Here is a 19,581-nt window from a genome sequence, read left to right on the forward strand (position 1 = left end):
CACACAGTAGTATATTATCGCAGTGTGACACACACACACACACAGTAGTATATTATCGCAGTGTGACACACACACACACACACTAGTATATTATCGCAGTGTGACACACACACACAGTAGTATATTATCGCAGTGTGACACACACGTGCTGCGGGCGGGAGGAGGAGGAGGGAGCGGCCAGCGGGCGGCGCTCGGGAGCCGGGTATAAGTAGCGGCCGCTCCGGGCCGGGGCCTCTCTCTCAGTCACCGCTGCAGCAGCCGGCCGGAGAGCGGGGAGGAAGGAGCCCGGTCCCCGGAGTACAATGGCGGATTACCTGATCAGCGGCGGCACCTGCTATGTCCCGGATGACGGGCTCTCGGCGCAGCAGCTCTTCGGGGCCGGAGACGGACTCACCTACAAGTGAGTGACCCTGAGCCCGGTGCCTGCCAAGGGGTGGGGGCTGGGACCCGGGAGCCGTGGTGTCGTGGGCCCCAGCATGGCCTTCCATGGGGGGGTGTGAGGGGACTACAAGTCCCAGCATGGCCTTCCATGGGGGGGGTTGAGGGTATTACAAGTCCCAGCATGGCCTTCCATGGGGGGGGGGGGGGGTTGAGGGTATTACAAGTCACAGCATGGCCTTCCAAGGGTGTGTGTGTGTGAGAGAACCACAAGTCCCAGCATGGCCTTCCGGGGGGGGGGTTGAGGGGACCACAAGTCCCAGCATGACATACCTGTAGAACCATATATCCCAGCATGACACGCTGTGGGTAGAGAGGGGACAGTAAGCTTTGATGTGACATGGGGTAAAGGAAGTCTTGGTGTGCTGTGGGTACCACAAGTCCCAGCAGGACCTTCCTAGGGGGCGTGTTTGGGTACCACAAGTCCCAGCAGGACCTTCCTAGGGGGCGTGTTTGGGTACCACAAGTCCCAGCCGGACCTTCCTAGGGGGCGTGTTTGGGTACCACAAGTCCCAGCCGGACCTTCCTAGGGGGCGTGTTTGGGTACCACAAGTCCCAGCAGGACCTGCCTAGGGGGCGTGAGGGTACCACATGTCCCAGCATGATATGCTGGCTTCTGTGATATGATCTTTCTATATGTCATTCCCCTGTCACACGTCGGGCATGGTGCTGCTCTTCGTAGCCCACAGATGGTAAATCAAGCAAAATATGAAAGGGGGGAAACATGTATTTTGTGTTTTGTTTTCTACCATGTTGACCTGTGTCGTGTCGACACTGACAGTATCTATAGAATGACTGGAACCCGCACTAAATTCCCTACCACATTGTTTATATAGTGTGGGACCACGAGGCACAATGCAGCGGGCATCATGTCACATTACAGAGGTATAATGTATTCAAGTGCCTAATATAATGCTGGGCAACAGAGAGCCCTCACAGGTGTGCCATGCATCGCATCTCACTGCGAAGCGACCCAGTGTGGTCATCTACTGAGCGGCTTGGATGTGTCAGGATTACCCGGGTACACCATAACCAGCAGCTGGCGTCAGTTTGCCAGGCCGTGGTTAGCTTGTAGTACCACGCAGTACTTTGCCTCCAAGTTAAGGTTGCTTCCATTTAGTAGAACATTTTTGTTATTATGCTGCTGATTGACTTGTCCTTTATATCTCACCAAAGCTTAGTAAATAGGCCCCCGACACCCACAGCATCCTCTCAAAGGATTAGTCATCCAGCCACAAATGAGGCGGCCATCTTGGATGTACTATATGGGTTACAGTGTGTGGCATAACCGAGAGCTGGAGAGTGAGTTTCTAAATGGTGGATGTCCACAAAATAATCAGATCCCCAGATGGTTTAAAGCGGGTATGACTCCATAGCAGCTGGCTGGTCCTTTGGGCAGTAGTCTGGCACCGATTTCCTTCCACTCCAGCTAATGACCCTGTGAAGGAAATTCAGAGTGCGCTTGGCTTGTTGGATGGGATTATTATACAGGGCAAGATTGGGCTCAGACCTCTTCCCGACAACATTCCAGCAAAGCACTGCATTCTGGGAAAATGTGGACTGACTCATTGGCAGGTGTTGACTGTTTATTCAATGCCCTTTAAGCCAGGCTTTATGCCCACGGTGTACTTATCTGTAGACCTCTTATTGCAATCAAACTGTTAAAGCTGCATTTTAGGGTCTGATCTCTCTATTTGGTAATCGGTCACTTGCTGTTTCCTATGACCTAGACAGTGAGCAGCCATCCTGACTTGTATAGTGGAAGGAGATGAGAGATGTCTAAGTGTGGACGGGGCTGCAGGTGGCAGGGATCTAGTGGGTGGAGTCCCCAGCCGCACAGTTCCCAGCAGCACAGAGTATATCAGGAGATAAGTGATGTGTCAGTGAGGACAGGGCTGCATGTGACAGGGGCAGTGACATGATGTGAGGAGGGGAATGGGGGCAGCAGGAAGCCACAGGCTATGAGTTATATAGTGGGAGGAGCAGGGTCCCCAGCAGCACAGAGTATATCAGGAGATGTCAGTGTGGACAGGGCTGTGAGGAATGGGGGCAGCCAGAAGCCACAGGCTATGAGTTATAGTGGGAGGAGCAGGGTCCCCAGCAGCACAGAGTGTATCAGGAGATGAGGGATGTGTCAGTGAGGACAGGGCTGCATGTGACCGGGGCAGTGACATGATGTGAGGAGGGGAATGGGGGCAGCCAGAAGCCACAGGCTATGAGTTATATAGTGGGAGGAGCAGGGTCCCCAGCAGCACAGAGTATATCAGGAGATGTCAGTGTGGACAGGGCTGCATATTTAGACAAAGGAACAGGGTCCCCAGCAGGAAAGTAGGGGCTCCTGACACACTAAAACATAAAGATTGTAATCACAGATGTACCTGTATATGGGATGTTCCATTTTATTATGAAACCCAGATATAAAGCTGGACTGTTGCTGGCGCTCAGCATGCACCTTCTTGACGAAACCATATCCAGCCACTGGCTGCACTGAGTAATGTGAGGTCACACGTGTCTCACATTTCCCTGCAGCCGCTGTATATTTGCGTCCAGGCATTATTGTCAGATGAAAGCTCAACTTTGGTCACGGCAACCAGTGTCACTAATTGGAAATGTTTGATGTTGTACATAATAACCGACCAGAATATTCAGCGTGGGCTTCTCGTGGTCTGTTTCCACATGGGTCAGTAACAGACCTAGAACTGGCCGTAACAAGACGTGTGTGAGAGAGAGAACTGGACATAAGACGTGTGTGTGTGTGTGTGTGTGTGAGAGAGACTGGACATAAGACGTGTGTGTGTGTGTGTGTGTGTGTGTGTGTGTGTGTGTGTGTGTGTGCGCGCGCGCACATGTGAACTGGACATAACAAGACCTGTGTGTGTGTGTGTGTGTGTGTGTGTGTGTGTGTGTGTGTGTGTGTGTGTGTGAGAGAACTGGATATAAGACCTCAGTGTGTGTGTGTGTGTGTGTGTGTGCGTGCGTGAGTGAACTGGACATAACAAGACCTGTGTGTGTCCGTGTGATCTGGATGTAACAAGACCTCAGTGTGTGCGCTCGCGCGAACTGGACATAACAACAAGGTGTGTGTGTGTGTGTGTGTGTGTACACGCATGTGAACTGGACATAACAAGACGTGTGTGTGTGTGAACTGGACATAAGACCTCAGTGTGTGTGTGTGCGCGCCTGCCTAATAACTTTATCCAAATATATAGTAGTGACCGTGTTACTTTGAGCCCTTGTTTATATGGTTATACGCAGTGCTGGGAAATCGTTCCCATGAATGGTGTAAAGCTGCGCGGGAGAGATTCTCCCTTATCTCCCGTCTGTCACCTCTGACTTATCAGCTTGTTTATGTAAAACGTCCGCAGATGCAGTTCCTGGAAGTTATATTCATGTATCCGAACGGCCGTGATCTCCGTTTAGTCATTACAGAACTTTCTGAACAATGTACAAATCTTGACCCCAGAACGGCGTTCGCCCATGAAGCATAGAATACTGTAATTGTTCTGTTTCGGCAGCTCCTAGTTTTCGGTAGTCCTCACGGTTACCGTGGCATTGTTAAATGTTTCTATGTTAATTGCCCACATCTCATTAGTATAGCGATCATACACGGTGTTCAATGAAATCGTTCTATTCTGCTTTCCAGCGACTTCCTTATCCTTCCCGGGTACATTGACTTCACAGCGGATCAAGTGGTGAGTAACTCTGCTACATTTGGGCAGCGCGTCTCCAGCAGGGAATACAAAGTCTGCTTAATATGTAACCTCAGGGATGTTTATTTCCTGCTAATTGGGTGCAGTCTGGGTCACGTGCAGCTCTGTGCATTGTAAATAGCCTGGACTTTGGGGTGTGAGGCATTTTATGGGGTCCTTATCATTGCCTGGTGTTCTAGGACCTCACCTCGGCCCTTACAAAGAAAATAACGCTGAAAACACCGCTGGTCTCCTCCCCAATGGACACGGTGACTGAAGCCAGCATGGCGATCGCTATGGCGGTAAGAAGCGAATTGCTTTGATCAAAGATTATTGATTGTTCTGTTCTACCTGGGCATTCGTCACATTAAGTGTCACTTCTCTCCCATCAGCTGACCGGCGGCATCGGTATCATGCACCACAACTGTACGCCAGAATTCCAAGCGAACGAGGTTCGGAAGGTTAAGGTGCGTGTCCGGCCCCTGCCACTCCTTACTGGAGGGTTTGGGGCTAAAGAATAAACCTTTTACACCTATTTACTAAGTGTTAGGTTCTACTCTTAAAGTAGCTATAATCTTAACTTGCTCTGTAAGGCCCTGGCACAGGATAACCACGTATAACCTACACCTAGTGCTATAACCAATCCTAGGGACTACTTACCACATGTCTGCCTGTTCCTTGTCGCCCTGGCACAGGATAACTACGTATAACCTACACCTAGTGCTATAACCAATCCTAGGGACTACTTACCACATGTCTGCCTGTTCCTTGTCGCCCTGGCACAGGATAACCACGTATAACCTACACCTAGTGCTATAACCAATCCTAGGGACTACTTACCACATGTCTGCCTGTTCCTTGTCGCCCTGGCACAGGATAACCACATATAACCTACACCTAGTGCTATAACCAATCCTAGGGACTACTTACCACATGTCTGCCTGTTCCTTGTCGCCCTGGCACAGGATAACCACGTATAACCTACACCTAGTGCTATAACCAATCCTAGCGACTACTTACCACATGTCTGCCTGTTCCTTGTCCTGTTTGGTGAGGATGGTAAGGTCTATATAAGATGACTAACCTTGGCATTCTAGCCGATGTTGAACTACACATCCCAGCATGTTTTGCAATTCGGCCATTATAAAACTGATGCAAGGCATGCTGGGATCCGACACCAGCTGGAGTGCCAGGGTTAGCCATCACTGGTCTGTAGTCTCTAGGTCGACATTTACAAAACGTCCACATGATTTTTTTAACGTGTGTGTGTGTGTATTTTAATTTTTTTGTCAATGTTGACTGAACTCAGATCCCCAATTTGTGTAGCGAGTACCCTCTGTGCACTTTAAACATGTACACAGAGTCCGATTGGGAATGGTAAAGTATTTTAAAAAAGTGAAAAACTGGCGTTGTCTGTTTGGTGTAGACGTGATAACATCCTGCTGGCTCATTGATGATCTGATCGCACTTTCTACCTTGTGTCCGTCCTACATCTCCCACTGCAGCTGCTGTAACGTAGAAGGATTATCACACTTCGGGATATGCTCACTGTCCACTCTATTTGTGTCGATACCTGAAATATATACACATGGTTAGGGTCGGAAGGACAACAATGGGAAGGTCAACATGAGTTTATTCTTCAAGCCATAGGAGACTCTGGGCTGGGTAGTAGGATTGGAGTAAAGCATGGTGGGAGAATAAACCAGTGTGCCAAGAGCAGCGAGGCACTGTGCCCGAATGGTAAGCGGTCCACTGATAGTGTTCTGGACAAAAACATTGAAAAACTCATGTCGACCTTTTGACTGTTGACCAGTGGTCGACCCAAATTAGGTTGACCAATACCTCACACTTCATAGATTGCCAGAAGGTGTTCACAGGTTTCTGCTGAAGGGAAACAGTGGAACTGTACTGAATTCTGGCTCTAGAAGACTATAGTAAAGTCGTTCCTTTTTCTAGAAATGAAACCGAACGGTCATCGTGTTGTCTTTCCTATTACCAACAGAAATACGAACAGGGATTCATCACTGACCCTGTAGTACTGAGCCCCGCGCACAGGGTACGAGACGTGTTTGAGGCGAAAGCGCGGCACGGGTTCTGCGGAATCCCCATCACGGACAATGGGAAGATGGGCAGTAAGCTGGTGGGGATCATTTCCTCCCGAGATATAGACTTCCTTAAAACTGAGGAGCACGATCTACCCCTGAGTGAAGTAAGTATCTGGCCTGTGGGGGCTATAACGTGTAACTGCACTTGGCGTTTATTCACTTGTCTATTACTGTGAGGTTGTAGGACTAGGATTTGGGATGATCTTTCAGCCCCCGATTTAATAACTAGATATAAACCACCTTTTTTGTTTCCGTTGGCTCGGATAACCAGATTATGACCAAACGGGAAGATCTTGTGGTCGCCCCAGCTGGCGTTAATTTAAAAGAAGCAAATGAAATTCTGCAGAGGAGTAAGAAAGGTAATTCCAGGTCTTCATGGTTGGTTTTTGACAGTTAGTTGCTTAGCTCCCAAATGGCATCAAATCCATTGTGTTTTCGTTTTTCAGGGAAGCTGCCAATTGTCAACCAGGACGATGAGCTGGTGGCTATTATTGCGCGTACAGATTTGAAGAAGAATCGGGATTACCCGCTAGCTTCAAAGGATTCCAAGAAGCAGCTGCTGTGCGGAGCAGCCATCGGGACCCACGAGGATGATAAATACCGTCTGGATCTACTAATGCAGGCTGGGGTAGATGCTGTGGTTCTGGTATGTGATCAGCTTTTTTATGGGGGTATTTTTTTATTTTTGATACCGCAGCTGACGTGGACGCAAAATCATTTTACCGGTCAGCCTTTAAGAAGTACCCTAATCCCATCTTCCAATAGAAAAACAAGGCCTGCCAGGCATTTATTCTCTAATTGCTCTGGGTATTAACCGAGGCGCACAGCAAGCATATTTTGCAGGATTACCCATTACGTATGCCAGAATTTCCTAAATTCAAGCTTGAGCACAGTTAATTTAATTGGTACCTCAGTAATTTTAAGTCGGAGACTGAGCATGAATATCCTTAGAACATCCCATTTTGTCTTTAGAATGTAAAGTTTTCCTCGTGCTTTCCCTGTATATAAATTGCAAGTGAAATATAATTGATGTAATGGTCTCTGAGCGTATTTTACGGACATCGAGTATTGTTCGCGTAACGGAAACTGTCCTTCTACGTTCCAGGATTCGTCTCAAGGAAACTCCATTTATCAGATCAATATGATTAAGTACATTAAGGAGAAGTATGCCGATCTTCAAGTCATCGCCGGAAATGGTAACAAGGATTTCTTTGTGCTGTGGAAGCTGAAACCCCAATTTTATTCCCATTGTTACACATGATGTATAATTGAATAAACTGGGACACGCGCTGTATATTGCCATATTTACAGATGTAGGGAGAAGTCCAGGAAGTGTCTGCGCAGTTATAAATAGATGGTGGCACGTCCAGTAATGTGACACTCAGCATGTAATGACCGGCAGGGACATGTGGACGTCCCAGGATCACTCGCTGCTATCTTTATCATGCGGCAGCCGAATATTTCCCTGCAGGTCATGTGCAAGAGAATAGTCATCAATTATACGTGGGATATTCCACTGTATAAATAGATAGAGGAACTCATGACCATAATCCAGATATGTAACACTTGTCTGGGTACTTAGTATTTACTTTCATTATCCTATACCCTGTTCCCTAATGCACAAAGTTGTTAACCCTATCGCTGACTCACAAGAACAGCGACTGACCGACTCTGTGACCATGGGGCCAGGGCCGCAGAGAGAGGGGTTGCTGGAGGGGCCCAGCGGAGACCATGGTCCAACCCTCTCTCTCTCTCCCTCCCAGGCAGCAGCACCTACACCATGTTCTGCATCACACCAAACCCCCCCCCCCAAATAGATATTCAGATTTGGACACTGACTTGTACACACTGGCTATAATGTCGCTGAATGACCATATTGCCAGCGATTGAAGTGTGCACCAGTTTTCAGCCCCCTAATGGTCGACCTCTTCTCCCGGCAGTGTGTCCTTTTCATCAGCGACCATCTCTGGACACTGAGCGATACAATGCACCGCTTTAGGAAATGATGTCTGACCCATGGACACTCTGCCCCCTCTGCTTCTGTTCAGGCCACAATAACCTTTGCGCTCATTTCATTGCCTTTGCAGTTGTGACGGCAGCGCAGGCGAAGAACCTGATTGACGCTGGAGCGGACGCCTTGAGAGTAGGAATGGGAAGCGGCTCCATCTGTATAACGCAAGAAGGTAATAACAGCAGCTGATCCGGTGGTAACCTCTATGGGAGGGTAGTCGCTGTGCACGGGTGTACTTCCAGCATATGGTGGTAACCTATATGGGAGGGCAGTCGCTGTGCACGGGTGTACTTCCAGCACATGGTGGTAACCTATATGGGAGGGCAGTCGCTGTGCACGGGTGTGCTTCCAGCATATGGTGGTAACCTATATGGGAGGGCAGTCGCTGTGCACGGGTGTACTTCCAGCACATGGTGGTAACCTATATGGGAGGGCAGTCGCTGTGCACGGGTGTACTTCCAGCATATGGTGGTAACCTCTATGGGAGGGTAGTCGCTGTGCACGGGTGTACTTCCAGCATATGGTGGTAACCTATATGGGAGGGCAGTCGCTGTGCACGGGTGTACTTCCAGCACATGGTGGTAACCTATATGGGAGGGCAGTCGCTGTGCACGGGTGTGCTTCCAGCACATGGTGGTAACCTATATGGGAGGGCAGTCGCTGTGCACGGGTGTACTTCCAGCATATGGTGGTAACCTATATGGGAGGGCAGTCGCTGTGCACGGGTGTACTTCCAGCACGTTTGTAACTAAACGTATTCTCATGCCATAGCAAGATGCTGGCTGGAGAGGCTGACACTTGTAGTACCCCAGCTGGATGGATATCTATTGGCTAACACTACTTAAGGCCCCGTGCGCATCGGACCCGACCAGGTGGACGGACTGGCAGGCTGTCCGACCACCCGTTCCTCCAGGCGGCGAGGCAGGCGGGAAGCAGGGACCCATGCAAAGTGAAGGTCCCGGCGGCTCACACTGTCGGGTGTCCGTACACTGCTGCGAGACGTCGCAGGCAGTGTATGGGCACCTTGAGGGTGGTGAATCCATTTTTACGTTTTTTTTTTTTTTTGTATTTTTAACTAAATATAAATCGGCAATTTAGATACCCTTTAAATGAGGCTTTATATAACAAAATGTATTTAACTCTGTTCTGAGCCTCATTTTCCCATCTAGGAAGCCGGTAGTGCAGACTAAATACTACTCTTCCTTTACACACAAGCACCTAATGGAATTCTACAACCACTGTGATGTAACCCTGCTGAATGTGTGATCTGTAAACTTACAACAATCAGGAATTATTTAAACTTTTGTCTAACCATAAAATTAAATGTAAAGAAAGCCTCCAACTAGTATTATGTATTGCTAGGTAGCACTACCCGAACGTGTCGGCCTGAAAGCATAGGAATGCTGCCGCTGTACATTGGGGGTTATTCCGCACAGATTGCGTATTAGAGAATTTGCAATCATGGAACTAGTGACTGACATGCGTATGGATGGATGGATAGCGATTACAATGTTTTCACAGGAAGCCTGTTTCCACCCCCTTCTGGGTGTGTCTGAAAATACACAGGTGTGCCCAGGTGTTTTTAAGTTGTCCCTGACGTCAGCGCTGACCACTTCCCGCTTGTCTCAGAAGCAGATTAGTGGCGGTCTCAGACCTACTCACATTGGTGCAGATGGCAAAGACTCTTCGATGTTCTGCGATTTGTGATTGGATAGCAATGTGTTTGCATGGGACATTTTTGTTTTGTTTGGTCGGTTATTGACTAATTGCAGTCTACTGTGCGCTTTGTCAAATTAGTAGTCCAGGCTAAGTGATCCCTAGGGTCATGTTATGAATTAGAACTTGCTTTATAAAATGTAATTAGCAGCTCATCCCTAACCAAACCCCCTCCTGTGGCAAGGTCTGCCAATCCCGCTTAATGTGGAACGGTCCTCTACATACGGTGGCGCTGCATGCAAATCAGCCAGAATACACCTGCTCTGTGCGCATAGAATGGACGTCAGGGGCCAAATGTGATCATCAGAAAGTGAGAGATTTTGGGACCATTTTTTTTTCCCCATTTTTATTTTTAAGTTGCCATTGTCTGATTGCTCCAACCACTCAGCGGGAGGCAGACGCACAACTGCAGTGTCGATCTTTTGACTGTCCATCGCTTTCATGTGTGGACCTATGGCTTGTCGACCAAAAGTGGTCATCCGGGATGTAATGCCGCCCAAGTTCAGCGGCCAATGTGTGTTGTTTTTTTTTAAGGGGGCAAAAACCATGGCTTGTAAGTGATTGGCCAGCATTCCACACGGTCGCTGATCCTGAGCGGCATGACATCCTGCCCTCTGTGTGACTCGTTTCCGTGGCAGCAGCCCACGTGTTCCACCGCTAGATAGACGTTATTCATATGACATAACTGGTGCTAAATGAACTTGTTATATATACATTTTTATTTTATTTAGATGCACCCAAGATCCCCCCAGACCTAAAGTCTCACAGCCCCAAGTGCCCCTCTAGTGTGACAGGCACTTATAGTAAGTCACAGGTTGGCCTGAGGCGGCGTTCTGCTTGTCTGATTGGTAGTTGTAGATGCACTTGGGGTTTTGTGGCTTTGGGGAACTTGCTGGACACTGACGGGAAAGGCCATTATGAAAGCAGGGTTCTACTGGTGTATGATTTCCTAACCCCCTCCCCCCCCCCCCCCCCCCCCGGGCTGGGATCTAGAGAAATAAACCACCAGAATGTTTATTTCCCCTGTGCAATAACAGAACAAATAATTTCTCCGTTGTTTCTTTACATGCATCCCTGTTTTGGTATTACATCCCCAGCATGCCCTCCTCCAGGTTTGCTCCTATATATTGTAAGCTTACGAGCAGGGCCCTCCTACCTCTGACTGTCTGTAAATACCCAGTTTGTTGTATCACTGTCTCCTATTATAAAGCGCAAAGGAATATGCTGCGCTATATAAGAAACTGTTACTAAATAAAGCATGAAAAGATTGTTGCAGGGCATGCTGGGATGTGTAGTTCCACAGCAGCTGGAAGGCCATATGTGTGGCATAGGTCTTTTATTCTTCCTAATTATGGGGCATAGTCTTCTACTTTTCTATAAATCTATATTCTTCTGTATGAAATGTTGGCAGCCCACGCAGTGAAAGCACAATGTTCCGAAGCTCCCACAGGGAAGTGAGGTGGGAATAATAGCGTCTTTGTCACACGGGATCCCGCTCTCTCTCCTGCCTGAACGGAAAATCTGTTCCCTGCCGCTTGGATCTTTTGAACACTGCGATTTCCTTTACATAGACGTGCATGCCCCCTAATGCTTCACTTACGTGGGGGGAACTTAACAAGGTGGGAGTTCTGTTCTATGTGGGGTGTTGCTGTGGGCAACAAATCGGAATCTACTTTATTCAGCAGCTTCTAGAACAGGCATGTCCAAACTCTAGCACTCCAGCTGTAGAAGATACTAGATAGAATCTGGTTGGTTGCCCGTAGCAACAGCCCATGTGAAATCCAATTCCCCTCTGTAAATTTTCCCCATACTTTATTTTTTTAACAATATTTTGCATATTTTTTTTTTTTCCTTTGCAAATCATTTTTAAAAGACGCCTATCGCACGAAATGCAGCTTTTTAATCCTATTTTCCATTTTCGGAAGATTATTTCGGAGAGTCCCTTGAACCCTGCTTTTATTTATTTTTTTCTTGGAGGGGGGGCGGGGTAGTGATTGCACCATCTAACACCCTAGAGCTCTGACATTTAATCCTCCCACCAGCTGCTGCGGGAATGGTCAGTCACTGGACCTTGTAATGTTTATCACCGGAGAGGGACACGTGCCCTCCTGCCTTCCCATTGATGCCAGTGTCCTTGTCACTTAGGGCAGAGTTTCCAGAACCCTGTTCTCAGGGCATCCAACAGTGCAGGTTTTAAGGATATCCCTGCTTATGCACCGTTGGTACAATCAGACTGACTGAGGTGCTAATTAAGTGTGCATTGCTCATGGATATCGCATTGATACCTGGACCATTGGGTGCCTTAGGGCCAGTTTTGGAACGGCTGGATTAGGGGGTAACTGTAGTTACTAACCCTGCATGCGGTACAGTAAAACGATGCATGAAACATTTCAATGGTTACAAGTATGTACAGAAAACTCTCCCCCCCCCAACCCCCTCCTTAATCCCACCCATTCTAGCACCCGGAGAGTGTGGACACGTTGGTTCTGTGTGTTTATAGCATGTCACTGCTGTGATCGTCACACGTGTACTTGATGCCTGCATACTGTGCAGACGGCTGTTTGGAAAATCCATTTACCATAAAGGTGCATTGGGTGCTTGTCTGGGCCTCTAACAGCGGCGACTTACGGAATAGTCAGTTTCTAATACAGAAACGGCACAAAGATTAATTGATAGATGACCACAGTGTAACTGGACAAACGGCCTGATTCAGTCTGGTTGGCAAGGACAAAATCATGCTGCACCGCAGGTGGGGCAGATGTAACCTGCAGACAGTTAGATTTGGGGGAGATACTCTGTTTCTGTGCAGGGTAAACACTGGCTGCTTTATTCTTACACACACCATCATCTAACTCTCTGCAACTGTTACATCTGCCCCACCTGCAGTGCAGCATGGTTTTGCCCGTCAGTAAAAAAAAAACTTGCAGTCTTTCTTATTGCTATTCTTATAACCAGTCAATAAACACGTCAACAACCTGTGATGTGAGTTTTAGTAAAACATGTTTTGGGTTCAGGGTTTTAATGTTCTCTTGGAATGACTTTTGCACCAAAAACATTGGTAAATCCCCTATAGTTTAATACTTTGCTTTTCTTAGCGTTAGCTGCAGATTGCCAGTACCTGACGTGTTATTTTTGATGCAAATGTAAAATGTAAGGCATGGGTGACCAGACTGAATGAGTCATTGAAAAGAATCACAGGGGGCGGTGTGTAGTGCGGACAACCAATGACCGTACACGCTGGCCGGTTGCCGGTATTGGCTGACTTCCAAGGGCTCAGGGATCTGATACCAGTGGTGGCTGAGTCCGCAGGTCCAGGTGCTCATAAATGCATCAAATCAGTCCAGCAAACTGCAACAGAAAACCTGGAATGTTAAAGCGTGGTGGCCATTTTGTATCCTGAACAGTTGCTTTGGTTAGTGACATACGTGTCCGCAAAGACTTCATCAGTTACAATGAGGTCCGTTATTTAGCGTCAGCAACCCTTCACATGCAGGGTACAGCCAGACGCATTGTCCCTGGACGTTGGCATAATGCACATTACACTACAATAGGAGCAACGAGGACAAACACGGCATGTGCGGAGTGATGAATAATACGTTTAATACCTCTCTGGTTTATATCATACCGAGTTATGTTGTTGTATAGTGCTTCATGGAACAAAATGGCCGCTGGCTCAGTCTGCAGGCTACAGGTACACTTCAAGTAAAGGGATTTGTGGGGACCTTCCAGTCCTACCCATCTAATTATCCATTAATTGTCCCGTCCTTGTGTCCGCTGCAGTGCTAGCGTGTGGGAGACCTCAGGCTACTGCTGTGTACAAAGTGTCTGAGTACGCGAGAAGATTTGGTGTCCCAGTCATCGCGGACGGCGGGATTCAGACTGTCGGACACATCGCGAAGGCTCTCTCCCTTGGTGCCTCTACAGGTGCGTACCATCCTGTGTTATCCCTGCCAATGGGCAAAGTTCTAAACTCTGCTAATCAGAGTAATTTAACAGCGCAAAATGGAGGTGTCCAAAAAACATGGTCCCACCTACCGTAATCCTATGCACTCAACGGGGGAGTCGGTAACATTCCTAGAGTCCAGTGAGAATGAGCCCCCCCCCCCTCTCCGTCCAGTCCATATAACGCCACACTGGTGTCTTCATGTCTGGGTCTGTAACCGGCCGTGTTTTGGTTGCAGTTATGATGGGGTCATTGCTGGCAGCGACCACAGAAGCACCCGGAGAATATTTCTTCTCAGACGGCATACGGCTAAAGAAATACCGCGGCATGGGTTCGCTGGATGCCATGGACAAGAACATCAGCAGCCAGAAGAGATATTTCAGGTAGGGATTAGATGCAGAACCAGCACTAAACCCAGGAGCCGGAACATTATGGAATGGATGTCTGTGGTCACTGTACAACAGCGCCCTCTGTAGGCTGCCGGATGTCTCCTTTATTCATGTTTCTCTTCTCAGCGAGGCCGATAAGATTAAAGTCGCACAGGGTGTATCTGGCGCCGTCCAAGACAAGGGTTCTATTCACAAGTTTATTCCATATTTGATTGCTGGAATCCAGCACTCCTGCCAGGACATAGGTGCAAAGAGTGTAATGCAAGTCAGGTAAGTGCTGAGTCCATTTGCTTTCTAGCTAGGCAGAGACTTCGGGTAGTAACGGCACATCTGTTCCCGCAGGCCAGGTCCGGGAATTACCCCAATTTCATAATCTGAAGTCTAGCAAGTTGTTGAATCCAAAATGTTTCTGAAAGTCATGGATTAGACCTTGATGCAGCATGAATTCTACTCTGCCCCATGGGGAAAGCTCTGTAGATCCAAAATATATAGCACACAGGTTCTCAAACTCGGTCTTTAGGACCCCGCACAGAACATGTTTTGCAGGTCTCTTCACAGAATTAAGTGAATTATTAGAGGACCGAGTTTGAGCACCACTGATCTAGAACACCGCTCAAGGACTGAGCATTGGAGGAGGCTCCCAGTTGTCAGACTGCTCCTTGGCATAACTTGCACTAGTACATTGGGCATAGGAACGTTACTGTGGCTATATTTTGGGTTGTGTGTCTTTGATAACTTTTATTTACCACATAGTAGGTTATTTCTTCTTAGACTCCTCTAGAACACTAGGCTAAGACTGAAGAGGGATAAATAATCCTTCTGTAGAGCAGGACTCTAGCTGCAGATACCTATGGGAACTGGTCGTGTTAAGCTCTCCCCTCCTGTTGAAATATGTAGCGCCAAGACCCTTAATGGCCCTTTATATAAAGGTCTTATCACCTTCCATGTATGTGTAATTCTAGGCTCACTCACCATGGATCTAAAACGCTCCTCCAACATCAGGCACAGAAGTGGGTTGGTGAACTTAGGGTGTTTGATGTGAAGGCCAAGGCACAGAACATGTAGGATAGAGAACCATCGGACTGCATACATTCATCGCTCGGGGGTAAACGGAATATGGCGAGTCTGGATCATTGATTTAATAAAGGCCTTAAAATGATTGCCATTAAATCATCGGCCGGGCTTGCGAACGGTGCGGCATTCTATTACATAGCAGTCAGATTATCTCCGTAGGGAATATTGCCGCCGTCTGGCACAGAAGTGGGTCATCAGAAAGGGGCAGAAGAACCATTTGTGCTAGAATATCACTCATTCTGTGGAGTTCAGTAGGAAACTCTCTCCTCGGATGGAAATGAAGTGTAACCTTTGTGCTCCGTTATAGGGCGATGATGTATTCCGGTGAGCTGAAGTTTGAGAAGAGGACCATGTCCGCGCAGGTGGAGGGTGGCGTGCATGGACTCCACTCGTAAGTCTCCGGCTTCATGTCGTGCATTCTGAATGTTGGGCCCTTGGCTGCGCTATCATTAGATACTTCACCTCTGATAATAATCTTCAGTATTCTAGAGCTGCATACAGTGCGTTCCTCTGAGGTCATGTAGTACGCTGGACACTTGGGTAGAGGCATGCCAAGGAGTGTGTGCACTTTACATTTGTTCATTAGTGGTCAGATTTAATAACCTGTGATTGGCTGATATTACTAAGTTTATGTGACTGATTTAAAGCGGCAACTGTAAGCCTGCTGTGTTTGCTTTCATTTCTGATCTTGTCTTAAACTCTGGGGGTTATTCAGTCCTAGGCGCAAAGCCTTTTTTTTTTTGTACATGTAACTATATGTGCTTGTAGTGTTTCTGGGGTTGGATAAAAAGCACTTACAGCCAAAACTGGGGCTGTACAGTTGGGGTTCTGAGCTGTACAGACAGTACTCGCCGGTGATAGAATGTGTCTTCCTATTCCTGGTACATTCAGATCAAAGTAATATGTCCAGCAATGCTCTGCCTTGCAGGCTAGACACCCTTTCTGGTGTGCTTTTTAATGGTGTAGTGCACAGGTGCTCACTATATACACAGCTTCCAGCCAGTCTGCGGGTAAGAAGACCACCAGCAGCTGGTCAGATGGGTCTGTGTGAAAGGCGTAAGTTAGGTTGACAGGATGTATACCCAAAGATACTATAAAAAACTTAAAGACATGCTAGTAGCCATTATTACTAGCTACAGGTGCCATCCCTGGAAAAGAGCAAATGTTACGCCACTACACAAAAGTAGATACAAGCAAGAATTCGGTAACTACAGATCATTAAGCCCTACATCAGTAATAGGAAAAGTAATTTAATATCTTAATACAGAGGTTGCACTGGGCTATTGGCAGACAATAAAAAATACTACCATACTCCAAAAATACCAGGTTTTTGCACATGAAAGTGCATCAACCTGGGATTTTGGTATGTGTGAAAGGGCCAACCCAGGTGTTAAAATCCAGGTCTTTAACCTTTTTTTTTTTTTAAACCAGGGATTTATGACTTGGGTTTATCATTTCAAACATTACAAAAATTAGTTTTTTTTTTGTTTTTTTTTCCGCAGCAAATTACTGGGTAGTACTACTTCACCGGGTAATTTGCTGCTGTATTTGTGAAAGGGTGTAAGCTGCACCTGGGTAATATGTGTAATGCCCCTTTCACACAGGAAATAAAATCCAGGTCTCTAACCCTTCTTTTTACCTGGGTTGAGTATTTCAACACCTGGGTTGGCTCTTTCAGACATACTAAAAGCCTGGGGTTGATGCATGTTTATGTGCAAAAACCTGGGATGTTGGAGTATGTTTGAAAGGGGTATTATTGACTCCATGACTAAAATAAAATCAAGGGCTGGTGGAAGAGGTGGTTCCTGTGGGGCTGATGGAGGAACAGTACCTGCGGGCGAGGAGATGCTGCCTGTGGGGCTGATGGAGGAGCAGTACCTGCTGGCGAGGAGATGCTTCCTGTGGGGCTGATGGTGAGGAGATGCTTCCTGTGGTGTATGATTTGGGGGTCTGTGCTCTGTAGTGTCTGTAGCATCTGCACTTGTGAGAGGAGCCAAGCTGATCTCATGTAGGGAAGGGGTGCAGAGGTGGACATAATAAATGTAAATGCACCTGTTGCCAAGTATAGGCTGATTGTGTCGGCTTGCTACTAGCCAGCAAACACTTCACTAGCATTTATTTCTGTGGGTCTAATATGAGAGGCATGTGCACCTGATTTGGAGACAACACCACAGCCTGCTTTCTGGTAGGGGGGATTGGTTACAGACTTCACATGGCTGCACTCCTGCCTGAGCCTCTATAGAGCAGGTACCATGTAACACCAAATGGATGAGAGGCATTAGAACAGTGCTGTCCGAGCCACACTAGCACCTCTCACTCCATGTCCAAGGATATACAACACTGTTCCAGTACGGGATAGACCCCTGTCACAGCGCGGCTCTGATCTAATGCATCTCCCCTTATCATGTGAACCAGACCTGTATCACCTGTGCACACTGCCACCTAACCCAGCCCTTCCTGGTACCCACTCTGCAAGCTACCTGGGTTGGATTCCTGGATCTGCATTGTTTTTTTGGTACTTGTGTATTATCACGGCGCCTACGATTTCCATCGCAGGGCATTGTACAATCAAAAATATCGCATGCGATGCGACCCGATTTTAAATTGTACAGGCACCCTGATGGGTGATTACTTTGTTACATGCACCCCTTATTGTTAACGCCACCCCAAAGCGTGGCGAGCGCAGCGGTACGCGTCCTCCGACCTTTTCATACCCCCACTATCCACGTGGGCATGGAGTTGATTTTATATAGTGTGGCGAGGGGACGCGGATTACTTCACATATATTCTGCGTCCCCTCACCACACTATATAAAATCTACTCCATGCAGACGTGGATAGTGGGGGTATGAAAAGGTCGGAGGACGCGTACCGCCGCCGCTCGCCACGCTTTGGGTTGGCAATGATACTGGGGTGGCGTTAACAATGGGGGGGGATTTCACATTGGAATCACCCATCAGGGTGGGTATAGGGGTACATTTAACATTGTAATCAGGCATCTGGGTGCCTGTACAATGTAATATCGGGTATAATCGCATGCCATTATAATGGCATGTGATGCGACGCAATATTAAAGTTGTACACTCTGCCCGGGAAAGCCTCCAAATCGGGTCCCATCGCATACCTTAATTAGTGGGATGCGATGGGCGCCGTGATAATACACAAGTACCTTTTTTTTTTTTTATGAAATATAAACATTTAGGGTTAGTATTCTAGTTGTACATTGCCAAACACTTTGTCTAAAGCCCATGATCTGAAACTCAGTCCTCAGGACCCCCCACAGCGCACGTTTTCCAGGTCTCATCACAGGTGAAATAAGTAGCGCCACCTGTGGATCTTTTTAAACATGTCAGTAAGTGATAGGTGTACCTCTTGGATGACCTGGAAAACGTGAACTGTGTGGGGTCTTGAGAACTGAGTTTGAGAACCAACCCCCCCCCGTCTAAAGGATAAATAATTATCTCCACCTGTGATCATTTAAAATGTGTCAGTGAGGTAATGAATGCACCTTACAGATGACCTTCACAGCATGCACTGTTGGGGGGCCTTGAGGACCGAGGTTGGGAACCACTGTCCTATAGTGGATCAATAATGAGCGATTACTCTGGGCTGGGGTTTGAGTTAGTTTATGATTAAACGTTTGTGCTATGATCGTGTTCCTTTTCTATACATTAGCCTTTCAGTAGGTTAGTAAATATTATCAGTATTTTACATATAGTCATGAACATGATCACCTCGTTCATCGCAGGAGGTAATCTACACCACCAGAAATCCTAACGTGTAACGAGAATCTCTGTCATCTCGCCCTAGGGTAGGGGTGGGCAACAAGCGGCCCTCCAGATGTTGATGAACTACACATTCCAGCATGCCTTGCCTTCGTTTTGCTATTTGGCCAAGGTGAAACTGATGCAAGGCATGCTGGGATGTGTAGTTCATTTAACATCTGGAGGGCCGCTTGTTGCCCATCCCTGCCCTAGGGTGACATCCGCTATTTCACTTTTTCTTCTAGCTACGAGAAGAGACTCTTCTAGCCGATGTCAGATCTCTGCACCCACCGCCTGCATTGCATGTTTCCGGTGCGGAGGCTGTTACACCGCCAGCTGCCTTGTCCTCCGCCTGTCACGAGACGGATCCACTGTACTGTAGCAGTAAAGAATTAGTACTAATCACTACTGAACAAAGTTTTGCAATAAAAAAGAAAAATCAAAACCATTTGT

General features: G+C 47.5%; 1 protein-coding gene across 1 annotated transcript; it reads left to right on the top strand.

The window, feature by feature from the left end:
* The first annotated feature begins 211 nt into the window (after window positions 1–211).
* Window positions 212–19,576, top strand: IMPDH2 (inosine monophosphate dehydrogenase 2). The gene is made up of 14 exons (XM_083155573.1): window positions 212–400; window positions 4,082–4,130; window positions 4,328–4,429; window positions 4,520–4,594; window positions 6,130–6,336; window positions 6,504–6,591; window positions 6,679–6,878; window positions 7,338–7,428; window positions 8,320–8,415; window positions 13,740–13,883; window positions 14,141–14,285; window positions 14,418–14,561; window positions 15,673–15,756; window positions 19,374–19,576. The coding sequence occupies exons 1-14, from the start codon at window positions 303–305 to the stop codon at window positions 19,393–19,395; spliced, it is 1,545 nt and encodes a 514-aa protein (XP_083011699.1). The 5' UTR covers window positions 212–302; the 3' UTR covers window positions 19,396–19,576.
* The last annotated feature ends 5 nt before the right edge of the window (window positions 19,577–19,581 follow it).

Source organism: Crinia signifera, chromosome 8 (assembly GCF_055691185.1).
Source record: "Crinia signifera chromosome 8, ASM5569118v1, whole genome shotgun sequence".
Taxonomy (NCBI): Eukaryota; Metazoa; Chordata; class Amphibia; order Anura; family Myobatrachidae; genus Crinia; species Crinia signifera.